We start from the raw sequence: 19109 nt of genomic DNA, 5'->3' as shown, positions 1-19109 counted from the left end.
GCTGCTAACCTATAGCGGGAGGGTTCATTTGATGATTTCCCATTAAAGAAAAATAAAAAGAAAGGTTTTGGGCCTCTCAGGTTGGGCAGGAGTTGCTTGAAAGCAGCGCCTGCCTACTCGAGGAGGCCTGTGAACATCAATGATGTTCAAACATTGTGGGATTTTTTTGTACTTTCAAAGTCCAGTAGCAGCCTGGGGGTTAATTGTAGGCTTTTCTTGTAATAGTAAAAAATCTTCAGGGCATTATTCTCTACGAGAATCTAAAATTTTTTTTCTCTGGCCGGCACTTTCATTTTTGGGTACAAAATGTTCGAGACTTGAATGATCTCCTTTTATTATTTGATGCGAACAAAACAATTTTCAGAAGGAAATGTGAACGCATTAAATTTTGAGGCCGTTTTGAAAATGTTAACAAATTTTACCGATCGGTATCATAGCAATGTGTCTGAAAATTGTTGGACATGATAAAATAAGTTGTCCACATGTGCCAAAAAATTTTATCAGACAAATTAAGTGTAGCACCTTCTCTATCAGACAACTTTTCGATACTCAGATATCATTTAAAAATCGTACTGAGGCATCTTGAATTCTCTGTTACAAACCAATGAATACGTTGTGACCCTGAATTTATTATATATCTGACTAGCTTCTGCCAGCGGTTTCACCCGCATACCGTGGGAACTACTGCCCGTACCGGGATAAAAAGTAGCCTATAGCCTTCCTCGATAAATGGGCTATGTAACACTGAAAGAATTTTTCAAATCGGACCAGTACCTAGTTCCTGAGATTAACGCGTTCAAGCAAACAAACTCTTCAGCTTTGTAATATTAGTATAGATAATTAACAAAGAATTTACCTGAAACCGTGACATTGAAGTTGAAGGACTGAAATAAATCGCACAAAAGGAAACACACACATGGGAGTATATGCTATATTTAAAGTGTCTGAAAACAGGTTTTTGGTAATCATGGCAGCAATACGAAAAGTTAAAAAAAAATATCCGTATTGCTATGATACAGGTCGGCTAAAGGACAATGGGTAAATGTTTGGATGTTGGTCTACTCCCCCTCTAGTAATAAGCCATACATCATTTGAAAGGTCTTTTCAAGCGTTACATTTTGTACTAACATACTACATATCAATTCTTAGTACTTAGGATGTTAGAACATGTTAAAGGTTTTTTTTTATCTATAGTTAGTTTCAAGTTCTTAGATTTCTTCTCTAGTAATGAATTATATATCACTTGAAAGGCCTTTTTAACCTTTTCACCGCCACGCCATATCGGTATTCCTATGCCCTGTACGCCAAGCCCGAAAATCTTAATTAAATATCTACTAAAAAATACATAAAAGTAATGATTTAATAGGTTTATTTTGTATTTTTCTGCGACCTGTTTTTTGTCGAGTATAGCCGTCGTTGGCGCACAGGGCACGCTTGCTCATGTCGGCTATAGCCGACATTGGCGTTCAAAAGGTTAAATAGAACATTTCGTACTAAAATACCTCTAACAAATTGTCAGTACTTTAGAAGCTACTTACAACAGATTTTAGACATAGGTAGTTATTATTTCACTTAACACGTTCTAACTCCCTAAATACTAACAAATGACAATCGCCGCCATACAAGAAAATACTGTACATAACACAAGCTTTCTATTGATATATCACTTAATGCTGGAGGAGAGGTAGACCAAAACGCTGATTGTTCTTTGTTGACATTTTCAAAAATGCGCTCAGGCTATATGCTACGCGCAAAATGTCTGAAAACAATCTTTTTCGTAATACAATTATAAAATCTATGTACATTTTCACTATCAGACGTAATGCTATAATACCGACTGCCTTTTTTTTTTGACACAGCAGAAATGGCCTCCCACATGAATGCCTCAGAAATGTGAATGAATGCTGGAGTGGAATGGCGACGTGTATAAGGAAAGCGGCAAGAAGCATTCTAGGAGAATCAAAAGGGAATGGAGTGATAGAGAAGGAAACTTGATGGTGGGTGGAAGAAGTGCAGAGTGTATTAAAGGAAAAGAAGATGAAATTCAAGGAATGGCAGCGGACGGAAGACAATGATGATAGTGAAAAAGCACAAAAAAAGGCTGAATATGATGAATGTAAGAAGAAAGCAAAGAAGATTGTGGCTGTTTCAAGGGCAAAAGCGCACGAGAAGATGTATGACTCCCTAGATAGCCCAGCTGGTCAAAATGACTTTTACCGATTGGTTAAATCTAGGGAGAAAATGACAAGAGATGTATGCCAGATAAGGTGTGTAAAGAATGGAGACGGAACGGTCCTTTCGAATGATGTGGAGATTAAAGGTAGGTGGAAGGAATATTTTGAAAGACTGATGAATGAAGAAAATGAGTGGATCGGTGTGCTCCATCATAAAGCGGTGAACGAGGGCCTTGTAAGAAATGTATGTGAGGATGAGGTCAGATTAGCAGTGAATGGAATGAAAAATGGTCGATAGGGCCAGATGGAATACCAGTGGAAGTGTGGAAATTATTAAAGATGGATGGATGGAAATGGCTGGCTTTATTCTTCAATAAGTTGTTGCAAGAGGAAACTATACCAGACGAGTGGTGCAATAGTTTCCTGGTGCCCATTTTTAAGAACAAGGGTGATGTGTTGAATTGCAACAACTATAGAGGAATAAAGCTAATGTCACATAGTATGAAAGTGTGGGAGAAAGTTATTGAAAGGAGGCTGAGAGAAGAGAGTGATATCGCACGAAATCAATTCGGTTTTATGCCTGGTCGGAGTACAACGGACGCTATATTCTGTATTCGCCAATTGTGCGAAAAGTACTGGGGTGCACACAAAAACTTGCATATGGTGTTCGTTGACCTCGAGAAGGCATATGACCGGGTGCCTCGTGAGGTTTTGTGGTGGGCCCTTGAGGAGAAAGGTATACCAGGGAAGTATGTGCAGTTGATCCGAGCGATGTACGGCAGATGCCGTACAGAAGTCCGGTCCGCAGCGGGCACTACCGCCAGCTTCAGTGTAGGTGTTGGCTTACATCAGGGGTCGGCCCTCAGCCCGTATCTCTTCCTGCTTGTAATGGACGCGCTTACGGCAGATATACGGGAGGAGGCACCCTGGTGTATGCTTTTCGCTGATGACATTGTTCTGGTGGGGGAGAGTGGGCCAGAGGTCCAGAGTAGATTGGAGGCATGGCGGCTGAGACTGGAGACAGTGGGTTTAAAGGTGAGCAGGAGTAAAACCGAATACCTTCATTGTGATTTTGGCGGTATTTCGGGACCCATGACCATAACCCTAGCCGGCATGCCCCTACCAGTTTGCTCCGACTTCCGGTACCTTGGTTCACTCGTCCAAAGTGACGGTGAGGTGAACAGGGACGTTACGCATCGGATCAATACTGGATGGATGAAGTGGCGACAGGTAACTAGCGCTATTTGTGACCCGCGAATGCCCCTCAAACTGAAGGGCAAAATTTACAAATCCGTCATTAGACCTGTCGTCCTGTATGGATCGGAGTGTTGGGCATTGAAAAAGAGGGACGAGAAGAGAGTGCATGTAACAGAAATGAGAATGCTGAGATGGATGTGTGGTGTTACAAGAATGGATAAAGTGAGGAATGATTACATTAGAGGAAGTCTGAAAGTAGCGCCAGTTACAGAAAAGATGAGAAGTAGAAGATTGTCGTGGTATGGACATGTAATGAGGAGGGATGATACGCATGCAACAAAGTGTGTGCTAAGTGAATGTAGATGGATGGAGAGGAAGAGGAAGACCTAAGAAAAGATGGATGGATTGCCTGAAAGATGATATGAATAGGAAGGGAGTGAGTGTCAGTATGACGAGTGACAGGGGAAAATGGAAGAAAATGACATATTGCGCCGACCCCAAGTAATATTTGGGAACAGGGCAGGAGAAAGAAGAAGAAATGGCCTCCCACGCAGTTGCTACACTTTCGACCGTTACTACACACCTAGTCGGGTTCAGAATCATACAATCTAACGATTTTATAGGGTTTTGCTGTATTGCTACGAGACATGGTTTTGGTCGTGGGCTCTCGTATTATATGTATCGATATGTCGACACCTGGTATCTAAATACTAATATCTCTACAACTCCCCCTATCGGGCGACAGCCAAATTACCAACGTACAGCATTTATTTTTTTGTTTGTCGCTTTACAATACTAGATGGCGCCACTGACGACCGGGGACACAGTTCTTCTGTGACAACCTTTTTTAATCATCAGGGTATAACTGAAACATTACTAGCCTTTAAATATCCTTTATTCTTCAAAAGTAACCACAACAATTTTATACATTTATATCTTAAACAAGTTTATACAACGATATACATTTTACTCTATTTTATAATATTATACAAAAACTAAAAACGAATCAAATCAAAAATTTTAAATTGTTACAATCAATCTAAAATTTTACGTTTTGGACGCGATCAATGTTTGCCAAAAGTTTTGCCTTTTCTTTAAAATCGATCACATCCAAAATAAAAATTATATTATTTTATGTAATATCAACTAAAATACTGTAATTACATTTAAATCTAAATAAATTGTGACATATACTTTCTATTTACTACGAATATACATAGTTAAGTTTTAACCAAAATATACATATATTTTTTTTACTGTTAAGTACACTTTCAATCAGTCGTAGACAATAGATGCCTACCTTTTTGGAAGACAGGCATTTATAATAAAATTCGCAACAAGCACATTTACATGAAAAGATTATATAAAAAAGTGAGAAAAGTATCGTTTTTAATTAAAATGTCGACGTTTTCAAGTTCTGTGCACGTCTTTTGCGATATAAAGATGTGACAGTACATTGAAATAGGCAATCACCTAACGTAGGAGAATTTGGAAAAAGTGCAATTTGAATTCTTAATAATCTGGCTAAAATAATTATATACCTACAATAGATAAACTTTGACTTTTCATACATACATGCATAATATAAATTGGCTTGCATTTTGTTAATACTTTGACTGTTATTTAAAGAAATTATTATACAAAAAAGAATAACTACAGCCGAAAAAAAAATAGATATTCTCAAAGGAAAATAAAGGCTCTCCGATTTGTAATAGAATGATTGCAAAAAAGTCTTAAGGCAAATCATGAATACAAAATTGTTTTAGATAAGTACATAGATATAGTTATCTAAATATCTAGAATATTAGTAAGTAAGTACTAAGTAAATAACATACTTGACAAACTGAATTTCAAAGAAAAAAGGTATATATTTCACCCTAAAATATTTTTTTATTAAGTACGGAATTTCGAACAAAAATCGCAGTAGTTTGCCAAGCAGAAAACTTATGTAATAATAAAAGAAAAACTTTGGAGTTTCATAGCCGATGTAAGGTCCCAATAACTAACTATATATTTAGGAACCTAAATATAATAGCAGCGAACTTCGCTCTCTTAAGTTATCCTAAGAAATCATCAACCCAGACTCACACCAATAAATCTATAAGTAGTTGAAGGTATCTGATAATAGATGGAGTTGGTATACATTTTAGCTTAGAATAGTTTAAGACTTAATAAATATAGATGGCCATTCTAATTCGTTTAAACCAACGGTTTTGTGACTTGATGCGTTTGTGACAATCTTTAACCAATGAACACCACAATTAGATAGAACAGTGATTTAATGAAAGATAATGTAACTTAACTATGACCAGTGATATTATAGACAATAAGACGCCTTTTAACTTACAAATCACACGAATCGCAATAATCATCAATATCCTAATGATTGATACTGTTTAATTTTAACAAAACATCCACTAGATGGCGCCACAAAATGTACTAACAGATGACATTGTAAGTTTCAAGTTCCTACTACTAGGTGGCGCTGTTAAAAACAATTTTAGCACGACCTCCGATAGATGGAGCTGTTACAAACAATTTTATCAACACCTCCACTAGATGGCGCTGGTCTAAACAGGCGTTTTATCTAAATATAATATTACTGGTGTGTGAGCCGCGATGCGAGCTGTTGTCCCGCGTGGTGTGTCGGCGGAAGGGGTTCCAGGACGGAGCCCGTCGCGCTGACGAGCGAGCGGTGACGGCGGTGGAGCCGCTCGAGGCTGTGGATGCCGCTGACACCGAACCCTGGTTCGAGTTTGACTGCCGTGGAGTTTCGGGTGAAGCCTGTGAATAGTGAGGTTGTTATGATAATAGTCTTACTTTTAAAGCAGAAGGAAACCTCTGAAGGTGTGATAAGGTTTGTATTACTTTTCTTCAATAATCTTGGAGGAATTTTCTTTACTAAGCTTTGTAGATTTGGTTTGGAGGAAGAGTGTAACGGATAAGAGTAAGTTATGCCTTGTATAGGTATACTTCTGATGCTTTTATATCTTAATCTGAGTGCCTGTCAATCTGGCTTTTAAAAATATTGAATATATTCATCACGGATTTAGACATTGTATTTTTATAGTTTTACCTTTAGACAGCTCTTATCCATCGGCGTGGCTAGCTTCATGGTGAGTGTGTCCCCGGCGGCCTGTATGAGCCGCACCACCTCGTCGTGCGAGCTCCACTTCACGTCCGTGTCTCCGATGCTGATGATGAAGTCGCCTTCTCGCATGCCTCCGATCTATAAAACAATAGGTTGTTCAATACTTTGGACCTAAGGTATGGTCAAGTTAAGGTAAGGTATGGATATGGTAAGGTAAGGTGGTATGGTGGTGGTGTGGTGTATGTAGTTAATGTATGGACATAATGAGCAGGGATTATACGCGAGGAGGGTGTGAAACGAGAGGAAGAGGAAGACCTGAGAAAAGATGGATGGATTGCCTGAAAGATGACATGAATAAGAAGGGATTGAGTGACAGAGAAGAATGGAAGCGGAAGACATATTGCGCCGACCCCAAATAAAATTGCGACGAAAACGAAATTGCGTAAGTAGTAATTAATCCAGCAGGTTCAATACTTACATCTGCCAAAGAGTTAGGCTCTACCCCAGCAATAACGACCGGCGCATCCCCTCTCACAGAGAACCCGAAGCCCTCGTCCTCAGTCTTCGCGTTAGAGACGTTGTACTCACTCGCCGCCCTCCTCAGAGGGTCCTTTCGTCTCGTATTCTTCGCTTTACCATTCTCCTTCACTCCATTCTCAATCTTCCCCTCCCCTTTGGTCTTATACTCATTCTGAGAGTCATAATCCAACACCTTTGGATGGTACTCATAATTATTATTGTTATAACTATTTATGTAAACTCCGTTCTGTTTCGTGACCCTGTGCAGTTTCTTCTTTTCGTAGTCATTGGAATATTTCTCGTCGCTTCTGATTATTTGGTTGTAATAAGTGCTGTTGTCTTCCGATCGGTCTCGTTTGTCAGTCCTGTGTTTGCCGTTTCTGGTTTCTTCGTAATCCTCTGTGTTTCCGTTTCGTGGTCTCTCTAGGCGTCGTGATCCGTCTCTGTACTTCTGTAGTTGGACGAGGCGAGGGGCGCTCCAGTGGCGTTTGGCGGAGAATATGGCGATTGGCCCCAGAGACTTGAATAAGTCTTCTACTCGGTGCTGAGCGAAGTCAGGTTGTGTTAGGGCCAGTTGGAATTTTGAGGATGCTGTAAATTAGAAAAAAGTTTTATAAGTTAATTGATCGCAATTTAATGTTTTCTCATTGTTTTAGAGTTGTTAGGGTGCTTATGCACCGTGTTGCATGTTGATGGAGCCAGTGAAAATGCGCATGTGATCCGCGCGCGAGCAACAGAGCATGCGGGTGGGTATCTTGCTTTGGTACATGTTCCAATCGCTAGACCCGCACATGTTTTTGAAATACATACAACCTACGCATGTGCCTCAACATGCGCAGCAAATACTAGCAGCTTGTAGAAGCACCCTTAGACAAACTATTTCGGGCAATTTTGTCAATGCAATCATATCGCAAACACTTCTTAGTTGGGATTAAATATTTCAGTCAGCCTTTTAACTTGAATTATTTTCTATTGAACTTGTCATCCTAATCAAATACAAGTAGTACATACGCGTGACGTTGGGCGCGTCGATGATGTCGGTGAAGTCGTCCGCGGCGGCGTCGCGCGCGGCGCGGTCCCGCGCGGCCCGCGCCAGTGCCGCGCGCACCACCAGCGAGATCGCCTCCTTGCCGCGCAACTCACTGTGTCATACAATTAGTGTTAGTTTGTAGAGCATTTGAGTTCATTAAGTCATTAGTTATGGAAGTAGTAAGTAGCTACCTATCGCAGTTGCTGTGCTTTACAAGAATCCGACAAAAACTAACTAAATATTGATCTGCCTTCATTCATATCATTCTTGCTCGACTAGATGCCTGCTTATTCATTCTGAATTCAATATTCAGATTTTAAAAATCGTGAGCCTGAATCCCATATGCATTTGAATATCATTCAGGGGTCATGATTTTTGTGGATTTGCAATTATTGTGACAAGCCCACTAAGGAAAGATCAACATTGGGTACATCGCGTTTATGACCCCGTAGCTTCCTAAGAGATTCCTCTTCAGCATAAACAACCTTACTCACCGACACATTCTCTGCAGCCTCAGCGCTTCCTCGTACAGAGTGAGCGCCTCCGCGAGATGCGCGCGTCCCAGCGCCGCCCAGTCCACGTCCGCGTCCTTCAGCGTCGGGGATATGGATGAACCTGGAATTTAAGCAATACAGGGTGATAGCCGATAGGCCAATATGTATTTTAGAAGTTTTCTCAGAGCTGGACCAATTTTATGTAAAGATATAAACGCTAGCCACGTATAGTCTTCAAAGATTACTACTACCAGCTCCAAAATCTGACTTTGAGCTAGATTCTACTCAGGCCCCTCTTCTCCACTGGGCACTATGGGCAAGTGCCCAGGGCCCCGCGATCGAATGGGGCCCCCTAGTTCCTGCCAGATTACCAAATGATAACCGATATTTAGGTATTACCGAAAAACATTAATTTTGAGAAATCTGATGATAATGACCAATTAAAAGAATGATAATGAACATTTAAAAGAATACTTTAAAAATGTTCAAGCACCTAACAGTGTACAGGAACTAAGTATATAATCTATTAAAGCAAAACAAAATTGAAGACACAGTTCCTAACGTAGAAATTGCATTGAGAATATTTTTAAGCATGATGATAACTAACTGCAGCGGAGAACGCTCCTTCTCCAAATTGAAACGAATAAACAATGAGTTAAGAAGTACAATGCTTCAAGAGAGATTAACTATAGTTCGGCCATTCAGAGAATGCGTTCCTGACACGTCGCGATTGAACTGACGACGTAACTTTGCAATGGCGTTGCAGTTACGATAAAAATATTTTTGCTGGTTGTTTACCGTTTTAACAATTGAGGAGCATTAAAACAACATTATTATATCAATAATCAATGAATGTTATAATTTCGTCAGTTCAATCGCGACGTGTCAGGAACGCATTCTCTGAATGGCCGAACTATAGTTTGTCGCTGATGTCCATAGAATGTGATATTCTCAATTCCATAGATTTTGAAGAAGTGATTAACGATTTTGCTCATCTTAAATCTAGAAGGGTAACTTTGCAATCAACATAGAGTTAATCTAAGGATTTTATGCAAGGCTAGTTACTTTTGTAGATTATTTTTTATATATCCTATTTTTTTATAAAATCTTTTGCAAAAAAGCGGGCACCTATGCAAAATCTTGGTTTTAAGGACTTTACGTGCATTTGAGAGGGTTTTAATGACTGAAGTATGCTACTAGCATCAAAAGGGTTATCCAGGCATGCGTGAGAGTGTATTCTAAATTTAAATTTTGGATAAATGCTAAGAAACTGGTTGAACCTTGCTTGGGACTATTTCCTGGTAGAAAGTTCGTCGGCGTTTTGAAAAGTTTTTGACCTGATTTTCAGAAAACTGATAATGCAGTTTAAATGAATGATTAATGTACATTTCTGTTACGTCAAAATAGTTTTGAAAAACTACGCATATTTAATAAAATTTTCACCTGCTCTAAATGGTACATACTGATGATTGATTTCAATATTAAGAGTTACGGTATTTTTGTGTAAAGCTTTCGATCGTTCAGATATTGTACCCAGGTGGTTTTAAATATCCCTTCCTAATAAATAAACATGATTAAGAGGTGTATCAGTACTTTAGGCTGCGACAAAACCACTTTAAAGTTAGCAGTGCCGATCACAACTCGTCTCCTATCAGAGTTTGAAAAATCTTGAAATTCTACAAAATACAGAAATTAACGGATAGACTGTAAGCATGAAGTATTGAGGTCTCGTAACCACTGATTTTTAAACAACCGCGCCTCCGGGGGAACCCCGCAGATCTCTGAAGATCTATGAGTCTGAGCGTTCAAATAACGTGTTTTCATCAAACGGACATTTTGTGAAATAAACCTGCCTGCGCCGAGGTTTTCGTGTATCTACAGCACTTTCCTGCTTAAATCATAACAATAATTGGCTACCTGCTCATTTCTTAAGAAACATATCTTCGGCCAATAATTTTGAATTCACGACACCTTTCTAAAACATAGTTTAGTAACCCGACACCTATGGAGTTATCGAAAGCTTCAACGCGGCAATAATTTTACTTTTTGCATAGCTTTAACCCTCCTCAACATTTTTCATATGGTTAATTTAATATTTATCCCAAAATTCGGTATTTTCTAAATGTCAAAATCTGATAGGAGAGGAGTTGTGATCGGCACTGCTAACTTCAAATTGGTTTTGTCGCAGTCCAAAGTACTGAGACTCCTCTAAATTGTGTTTGTTTATCAGAAAGGGATACTTTAAACCGCATGGGTACAATATCTAAACAATAGAAGGCTTTACACAAAAATACCGAAACTCTTAACATTGCCGTCAACATCATTATACATAGACCATTTAGAGCAGGTGAAAATTTTACCAAAGACGCATAGTTCTTAAAAAATGTTTTGATGTAAAAGAAAGGTTCATTAATCATTCATTTAAACTGCATTATCAGTTTTCTGAAAATCAGGTCAAAAACTTTTCAAAACGCCGACGAACTTTCTACCAGGAATGAATCCCAAGCAAGGTTTAACCAGTTTCTTAGCATTTCTCCAAAATTCAAATTTAGAATACACTCTCACGCATGCTTGGCTAACTTTTTTGATACTAGTAACATACTACAGTCATTAAAACCCTTTGAAATTCACGTAAAGTCCTTAAAACCAAGATTTCGAGTAGGCGCCCGCTTTTTTTGCAAAAGAGTGTAGTTAGTAACTAAATAAAAATAAATTTAGAACCTTGTTTGTCTATTTTCTTTATATATTATAACTAAATAGTGTTTTCTCAAGGTCACAGGGGCCCCATGATCCTAATGTGCCCAGGGCCTCAAATAGTTTAAAGACGGCCCTGATTCTACTAAGAAGTTCATCAGTCAAAATGACAGAGTAGGGGCTTGGAATAGTCTAGTAGAGTATTCATGGTACTTTCTTCTTACCGTTTTCGAGATGTGTGTCAGGATCATACAGCGATGCGAGGCGGCTCGGAGACTGCGCCGACTCCGGCATATTTAGTAGACCGGTCGCGCAGTACTGATGCGCCAACGCTGTGGAAGTATATGATATTGATGAATTTTTCAAGTGTGTGGATTCGATTCCAGGTCAGACAAGAACCAATGCAACTTTTCTAAGTTTGTATGTACTTTTGTATAGTGTATCTTAGACACCAACGGCTGATTAAAGGTGAAAGAAAACATTTTGAAGAAACCTGGAGTATAAAGTCTGAAAACATCAATCTGCATTGAGCAAGCAATTCGCTCGCGAACGCTCAATCCTTCTCTATGTGAGTGGGGCTTATGCCCAGCAGAGGGTCGATAAAGGCTGATTGATGGTCATGAGATTTACTTTTAATAAATAAGTCTTGTGGAGTGTAGTGATACATACCTTTGTAAAACTCAGTCTTGACGTGGACTAAAGAGACCCACGAGTATGGCACGTAGTTGAAGACACCTTCAGATTGCATCTGAAACCGAAATGCATAGGTTTAATATTGATTAGGAAGGGTGTAGGTGTAAGTGTGACAGCAGACAGAGTCAGAGAGAAGAGGGCAGAGAAAATTTGTAGACTTTTAAAAGACTTTACCGTTGTCGTTGGTTGCAAAAGGGCCTTCTTAGCCATTAGCCAAGGTCGACCCTGTGGTAGAGCCTATTGGTTAAAAGAGATCTTATGTACCTTATCGTAGAGCTGTCGGTATGTGTGCGCGAGATGCGCGCTCTCGTGCGCGAGGTCGAGGCAGAGCTCGGGCGTACCTTATCGTAGAGCTGTCGGTATGTGTGCGCGAGATGCGCGCTCTCGTGCGCGAGGTCGAGGCAGAGCTCGGGCGTACCTTATCGTAGAGCTGTCGGTATGTGTGCGCGAGATGCGCGCTCTCGTGCGCGAGGTCGAGGCAGAGCTCGGGCGTACCTTATCGTAGAGCTGTCGGTATGTGTGCGCGAGATGCGCGCTCTCGTGCGCGAGGTCGAGGCAGAGCTCGGGCGTACCTTATCGTAGAGCTGTCGGTATGTGTGCGCGAGATGCGCGCTCTCGTGCGCGAGGTCGAGGCAGAGCTCGGGCGTACCTTATCGTAGAGCTGTCGGTATGTGTGCGCGAGATGCGCGCTCTCGTGCGCGAGGTCGAGGCAGAGCTCGGGCGTACCTTATCGTAGAGCTGTCGGTATGTGTGCGCGAGATGCGCGCTCTCGTGCGCGAGGTCGAGGCAGAGCTCGGGCGTACCTTATCGTAGAGCTGTCGGTATGTGTGCGCGAGATGCGCGCTCTCGTGCGCGAGGTCGAGGCAGAGCTCGGGCGTACCTTATCGTAGAGCTGTCGGTATGTGTGCGCGAGATGCGCGCTCTCGTGCGCGAGGTCGAGGCAGAGCTCGGGCGTACCTTATCGTAGAGCTGTCGGTATGTGTGCGCGAGATGCGCGCTCTCGTGCGCGAGGTCGAGGCAGAGCTCGGGCGTACCTTATCGTAGAGCTGTCGGTATGTGTGCGCGAGATGCGCGCTCTCGTGCGCGAGGTCGAGGCAGAGCTCGGGCGTACCTTATCGTAGAGCTGTCGGTATGTGTGCGCGAGATGCGCGCTCTCGTGCGCGAGGTCGAGGCAGAGCTCGGGCGCTCGCCGCAGCTCGCCTCGCGCCTCGCCCGCCTGCAGCACCAGCTTCTCGAACAGGCACTCGCGAGCTTGCGCCTGGGGTACAAATACCATCATTAATAAGCAGTTAAAGCAGAATACGTCCTAGTGTATTTCATCCACTGATAGTGGGTAAAGAACTAATCTCTGTGTGGGTTCGATTGCACGTTGGGCAAGTACCAATGCAACTTTTCTAAGTTTGTATGTACTTCCTAAGTATATCATGGACACCAAAGACTGTTTCGGAGATCACGTTAAATTGTACTGTTAACATCCTTGACTGTCGTTAGAAGTAGTCAGAAGCCAGCATGTCTGATATCAGTCTTACCAAAGGGTATTGGGTTGCCCGGGTAACTGGGTTTAGGAGGTCAGATAGGGCAGTCGCTCCTTGTGGACCATGGCATACTGGTACTCAGCTGTATCCGGTAAAACTGGAAGCCGACCCCAACACAGTTGGGAAAAGGCTCGGATGAAGAAAAAATGGCTCATGACGTCATGACATCCTATTGTACTGGTGAGAGAAGTATGACGTAAGCATATAGAAGCATTGACGCTATTCTCAACATGGCGTCAATTAGTAGTGGCCAGTAAACTGGGCGACATTTCAGAGCACGGATCCTTTCGTTTATTACTCTTTACATGATGAAGCTACGTACAGTCATGAGCGCGGCGAGCACGAGCAGCGTGTCGGCGGCGAGGTCGACGGAGGGCGCGTTGGTGAAGTTGTCGAGCACGTAGCGCAGTGCGCCCGCCGCCCGCAGCCACGCCTCCACGCCGCCGTCCAGACCCGCACATGTCGAGCGGTCCTAAACAAAAAATAACAAAAATCAGTAATGCCATTCGTGTCACTAAATGCTGATGTTGATGATGCGGTCCTTGACAATACAACAAACAAAAAAATTAGTAATGCGAACTGTGTCACAATCTGCCATAGATGTAATATACTAAACAAGATTGCGCACGCTCAAAATGTACATTTACGAAAATGAACTCTATTCCAACGCAATAAGGTACTAAATTGGTTACATAATACACAGAGGCAAATCCGAGCCGAGAGGGATAGTTAGAGCGGAGGCCGTTTGTCTCTTTTCAACACCTTGCCAGCATAAAAAAATGTTGTGATTAACAGTTTTGACTTCCCAAAAAAACAATTGAATCACTTATATTTTTATCTTATTTTAACAATTGTAAGTCAACAAATTAATAACAATCGCATTAATTTATTCGTATTCTTAAAACATAAACAACATAAATTTTTATTTAGCTTTTTTTTTAATTTTCTAGCGGTAACCCTGAATATTCTTGGCGCGTAATCAGCATTAAAAATTTTGTTTTTATTTTTTGTATTAAATCAATTTAAACTATTAAAATGGTAAAAAAGTGTTGCGTTTATACTTGTAAAAGTGAATCCTATGGTGGTTGCAATATATCGTTCCATAGGTTAGCTAATAATAACATTTTCGTGAATCAAACAACTAGGGTGCCCATGAATTCTTGGAATGAGTCAAAATATGGGTGATGGATTTTAAAACTGTTGTACTTTTGTTATAGATTCCCAAAAAATGAAGAAAGGTTGACACAAACGGCTCAGCAGTCTATATGTGAAGCAAAAATACAAAAAAAAAACAGTCTTCACTTCAAATCTTCCTGCTTTTATACTGCTAATTCCCGCTAATTATTAAAAGCCTATATTAGTATTTTAAGGTAAGGTAACTGCGTAAGTTAAAATTTCAATACCAATCTGTGTTTAATAATCTTAGCAAACTCGGATTTGTCTTATATAGCTTAATCTCATAGTCACCCTATTAGAAAGGGACAGACAGCTTCCGTACTAACTGTTTCACTCGGCTCGTTTTTTGGGTAAAAGTGCGCAGTCCTGTTTACTATATTATGTCTATGCAACCAGCACATAAAGACATCAGTCAGCTGCGCAGGCCATATTACACGTACACAAGCGTACACAAGTGTTTGCGTAGACACTAGTGCACTCGTTATTCCTTTCAGTCAAAACTCAAAAATTTTAGTAGATTGATTGATTTGATGTGTACCTGTTTAGCGCCAAGTTGTGTGTAGATGCCAGCTATGTTGAACAAGACACAAGCTTTCTCGAAAGCCACTGTTCGCTGGCATGACGGGACTCCTGAAAAACACCAATATTATTTTATGGTATGAAACCATCCACTCGTACATTGTACAACTAACGCCATCTACATTTGTACATCAGGATCAAAGAACAATGTCAGGTTTCGGCCCACCCAATCAACTTTTAAAACTAAATTCTCACGGACACAAAGTTCTTTACTACAACAATTTAAATATAAAATACTTACTTCTTATAAAATACATTTTAATAAGTAATTATTTTGTTTATCGAGTTCAGGTTTTTCGTTCTAATAATTTGGAATAATTTGGTTTTGAGAAGTTCAATGCAAAAGTGGAAAACATAGAAAAGCTTCTGACATTAAACTACACAAAAAAACTGTAAGAATTTTCACTGTACATGAAATATTTTTATTGAGCCTAAGTTACTATGGACGTCTGACATTGTTCTTTCTAAAGCTTTGCCGTCCTCACAAACAATAGATGGAGCTGTCGGTGCAAATCTTTATATATAAATAAAAATGAGTTGTTGTTCGTTAGTCTGATTAAAACTCGAGAACGGCTGGGCCGATTGAGCTGATTTTGGTTTTAAAATGTTTGTAGAGGTCCAGGGAAGGTTTGAATGATACGAAGTTCGCGGGATCAGCTAGTAGGAAATAATTACTAAGGCACTCAGGCAACACATTTATTGCGTGGTAGTTACATAGTAACTATTAAATAATCTGTGACTATATCCAGAGAGTATCCAGCCATTAAAAAACATTCTGAGCAGATCCATCCGCTAACGCTGAAAATTGCGAATCTGATTTTCTTGCCAACTATCGGATTCTTTTAGTGCATCAAGCAAGAGATATTTAAAACAGAGGAAAATGTAGGGAGATAACATACACATTTACTTAGGATTGATACATAAGAGAGTACCACAGAAACTGCAAGCAAAAGCTACTTCAATATCAAAAACAAATGAAACCCCACCTGTTAACGAATCGAACCACTCGAAGTAGACGCCGAGCGAGCGGTCTGGCGGGAAGAAGCGGCGCTCGATGAAGTACAGCTGGTTGTAATACTTGAACAGTAACGCCACGCCCGCGCTTGACCGCACTGGCGTTCGCATCGCCTGGGGAAGAAACATTAGAAGTTTAGTTAGGAAATTATAAAAAATAAATGTATTACTTATAATACTAATACTTATTACTTATAATACATTTGTGGGTTCATGGGTCTTAACCCAGAATTCGAAAAAATGGCGTCTAGTTAGTTGTGCAGGACGCCCCTTCGCTTAGGTGGATTTTCTACTCGGTTGCTCTGAGAGACGATTTTAACGTAATTTTTGTACCGGCAGTATTCAATTGTTTACTTTTTTGTCTATTTAGTATTAACCGGCTGATGTCGCTCGGAAAATTCCCCAATGCGAAAGGGCTGTTAAAGTGCACAAGTATTTGCGCTTACACAGATGCACTCTCATAGTCCGATGGGACAGTAATCCGATACGACCGGAGAGAGATCACAAGCAGGACCGACATTTACGTGCTCTCCAATGCACGAGTATGTTAATCACTTTCTCGTCTTCCGGCTGTATTATGAAAATATCTTAAACTCTCAAAACAATTTTGACTTGATAACACAAACATCAGTTTTCCCAAAACAACTAAATGCTGTTAATTTTCAAATTGAACAGTCGTTTTAGGCCTTAACCAAGATTATTTAGTAAGCGATTAAAGTTACAATACCTGTCTCATATCCATAAAGTCCGATATAGCATCTTCGTAGGCAGCCGCATCCTCACTATAGTGTTCCAGAATGAAGTCCTTGAAGGGTTCCCTGAAGTCCACCTCCTTGGTCTCCTTCAGGCCTAACGGGATCATCGGCATTACGCACTCCTTGCTGCTGAAGACAATAACACGGCTATTAATGCTGGTGTTAGAAAGGGTGCGAAGATGTCGTAATTGGTTTGTTGGAGAGAGATGGGTGATGAAAATCGTTGTGGTCTGAAATGTAATAGCCCCTTTTTGGTAATGGATCTTGACTGCCTAATGATGTTCGTGAAAGATGGTCACGTAATAAGTCAATTGAACATCTTTGGCAGTCGTTACAGGTAGTTAGAAGCCAGAAATTTGACAACCAGTCTTACTTAAGGGTACTGGGTTGCCCGGGTAACTGGGTTGAAGGGGTCAGATATTCAGTCGCTCCACTCATAGGTGGGAAAAGGTTAGGCAGATGATGGTAATGTAATGTAAAAATATATGATTAAAACATTAACGATTTTACCTAATAAAATATAGTTTTGCCGTCATAATAATACGTTACAGTTATTATGGTTTATGTTTAAATATTACCTACTAAAGTGTTATGGGAGGTAAATTATAGCCTCCGGGAGTCAGTCGTTTAACTCAAGAATACTCATAATGTCTAAACGGCTGGAATTCATTTTATTTCCAGTTTTTCTCACCCAATTACGGGTAACCTACTTTTTACCTCTATTTTTAAGTTAAATAAAAAGTGCAAAGAAATAACCAACTATATAACTACCAGCCTTCAGTAATTTACAAAAAAAAAAATAAAAATAAATAATAATAATTAGTTTAACTACATGAAATAAAACGGTTTAAAAAGTTCACATTCCTCACAAAGAACGTAGATTAGCGCGCGCATTCCTCTCTATTAGTCTATGGTTACAATATGGCGGAGCGCGGGAAAATGCACACAATGGCGGAAACCGTTTTTTTTATTTCATCTGTTAAGTTTAATTGGCGGTGTAATTGAATTGTAACGATATTATGTTCCATCTTAATTGTGTAAGGTTATTCGAAAGAAGTTGATTGCGAAAGCTATATAATAACTAAACCTATTAACGTGAATTTTCTCATGTGGCCTGATATAGGCCATGGAGAAAATATGGGTAGAAGAAAACTCATTTAAAACAACCGACCATGTCGCTTCCCTTACTTCTAAAAAAGGATACTTAAAACTAGCTCATTATACCACTCACAATATCTGATATTACACCAATATTAAAACAACTTTCACAGCCATTTTTACATCCGAAAAAATACACCTTTATAAAGAAAAAGCACGTAAAATATATCAAGCGAAACCGCAAGAACGTCCTAGTACATCGCCCATGTAACCGCAACGTAACCAATTATAGTCCATTGAGTTTTTGTGTTCAAGTATTAACTGTCGACTTTTTAACCATAATAACTACGATTATATAGGATTTTACACTTTACTAACGTTCTGTTGAGCCTTCTAGTGTTATGGTATGATGATAGTGGTCGTAGCTTTGTGGATTTTTCTTTTCTTTTGTGGCAGTTTGAGTATTTGTTGTCTATGTACAGAAAAAGAAAAAAACAATGCTGTCAAAAGTTTAAGGCGTTGTTTTGGCGCTAAAAATGCATGAAGCTATAAATACAAATATTGTTGTAGATTAAAACTTAATTGCAAAGTAATTCTAGTTTATTCTGTATTTATAATTAAATGGCTTACAGCCAGTTTCTTCATCAAAAGTTAAAGCCAAAGTAAAAGTCAAAGTAATGACTAAAGTTAAAGTAACGGTTAAATTCAATTTTTCTATGAATTTTGCTGTCACTTTAGCCTTGAAAAACAAATTTGACCGTTACTTTAACTTTAGACATTACTTTAACTTTAACTTTTGATGAATAAACTGGCCGTTAGTAGATAACAATTAGTTTCCGTTCAAAAGTTACTGACATATTTACTTTAATTTATTATTATGTAAAGATTAGGACTCTTTATAAAAATCTATACACCTATCTCGTTTATGATTCTGAATCTATATAAATTAATAATCAATCAATTACAGAAGAAGGTTACCTTTCGACTTGAAAAAACAACTTGTTAAATGAGGTTGTATAACCTAGGATTCAATAAAAATCATATTAAAAAACTGCATACT

The 19109-nt window shown here is 39.7% G+C and overlaps 1 protein-coding gene across 4 annotated transcripts in view; it reads right to left on the bottom strand.

Moving 5' to 3' along the window:
- Nucleotides 1–4248: 4248 nt before the first annotated feature.
- LOC124641215 (rhophilin-2-B) overlaps nt 4249–19109 on the bottom strand; it is a 135294-nt gene continuing 120433 nt past the window's right edge. For 2 of the 4 annotated variants that reach the window (XM_047179235.1, XM_047179237.1), the window contains 12 exons: nt 16924–17080; nt 16169–16310; nt 15142–15233; nt 13750–13899; nt 13004–13150; nt 11869–11947; nt 11424–11531; nt 8506–8626; nt 7993–8123; nt 6941–7572; nt 6448–6600; nt 4249–6155 (listed from right to left, as the gene is read on the bottom strand). In XM_047179235.1, coding sequence (XP_047035191.1) covers nt 5955–6155; nt 6448–6600; nt 6941–7572; nt 7993–8123; nt 8506–8626; nt 11424–11531; nt 11869–11947; nt 13004–13150; nt 13750–13899; nt 15142–15233; nt 16169–16310; nt 16924–17080 — 2113 coding nt within the window. In that variant the 3' untranslated portion in view covers nt 4249–5954. The remainder of the gene's footprint in view (nt 6156–6447; nt 6601–6940; nt 7573–7992; nt 8124–8505; nt 8627–11423; nt 11532–11868; nt 11948–13003; nt 13151–13749; nt 13900–15141; nt 15234–16168; nt 16311–16923; nt 17081–19109) is intronic. The other 2 variants (XM_047179236.1, XM_047179238.1) reach the window with 1 other exon arrangement.

This window comes from Helicoverpa zea, chromosome 22, assembly GCF_022581195.2.
Source record: "Helicoverpa zea isolate HzStark_Cry1AcR chromosome 22, ilHelZeax1.1, whole genome shotgun sequence".
Lineage (NCBI taxonomy): Eukaryota > Metazoa > Arthropoda > Insecta > Lepidoptera > Noctuidae > Helicoverpa > Helicoverpa zea.
Note: the sequence above shows the minus strand (reverse complement) of the source record. Positions and strands in the feature narration are given on the sequence as shown.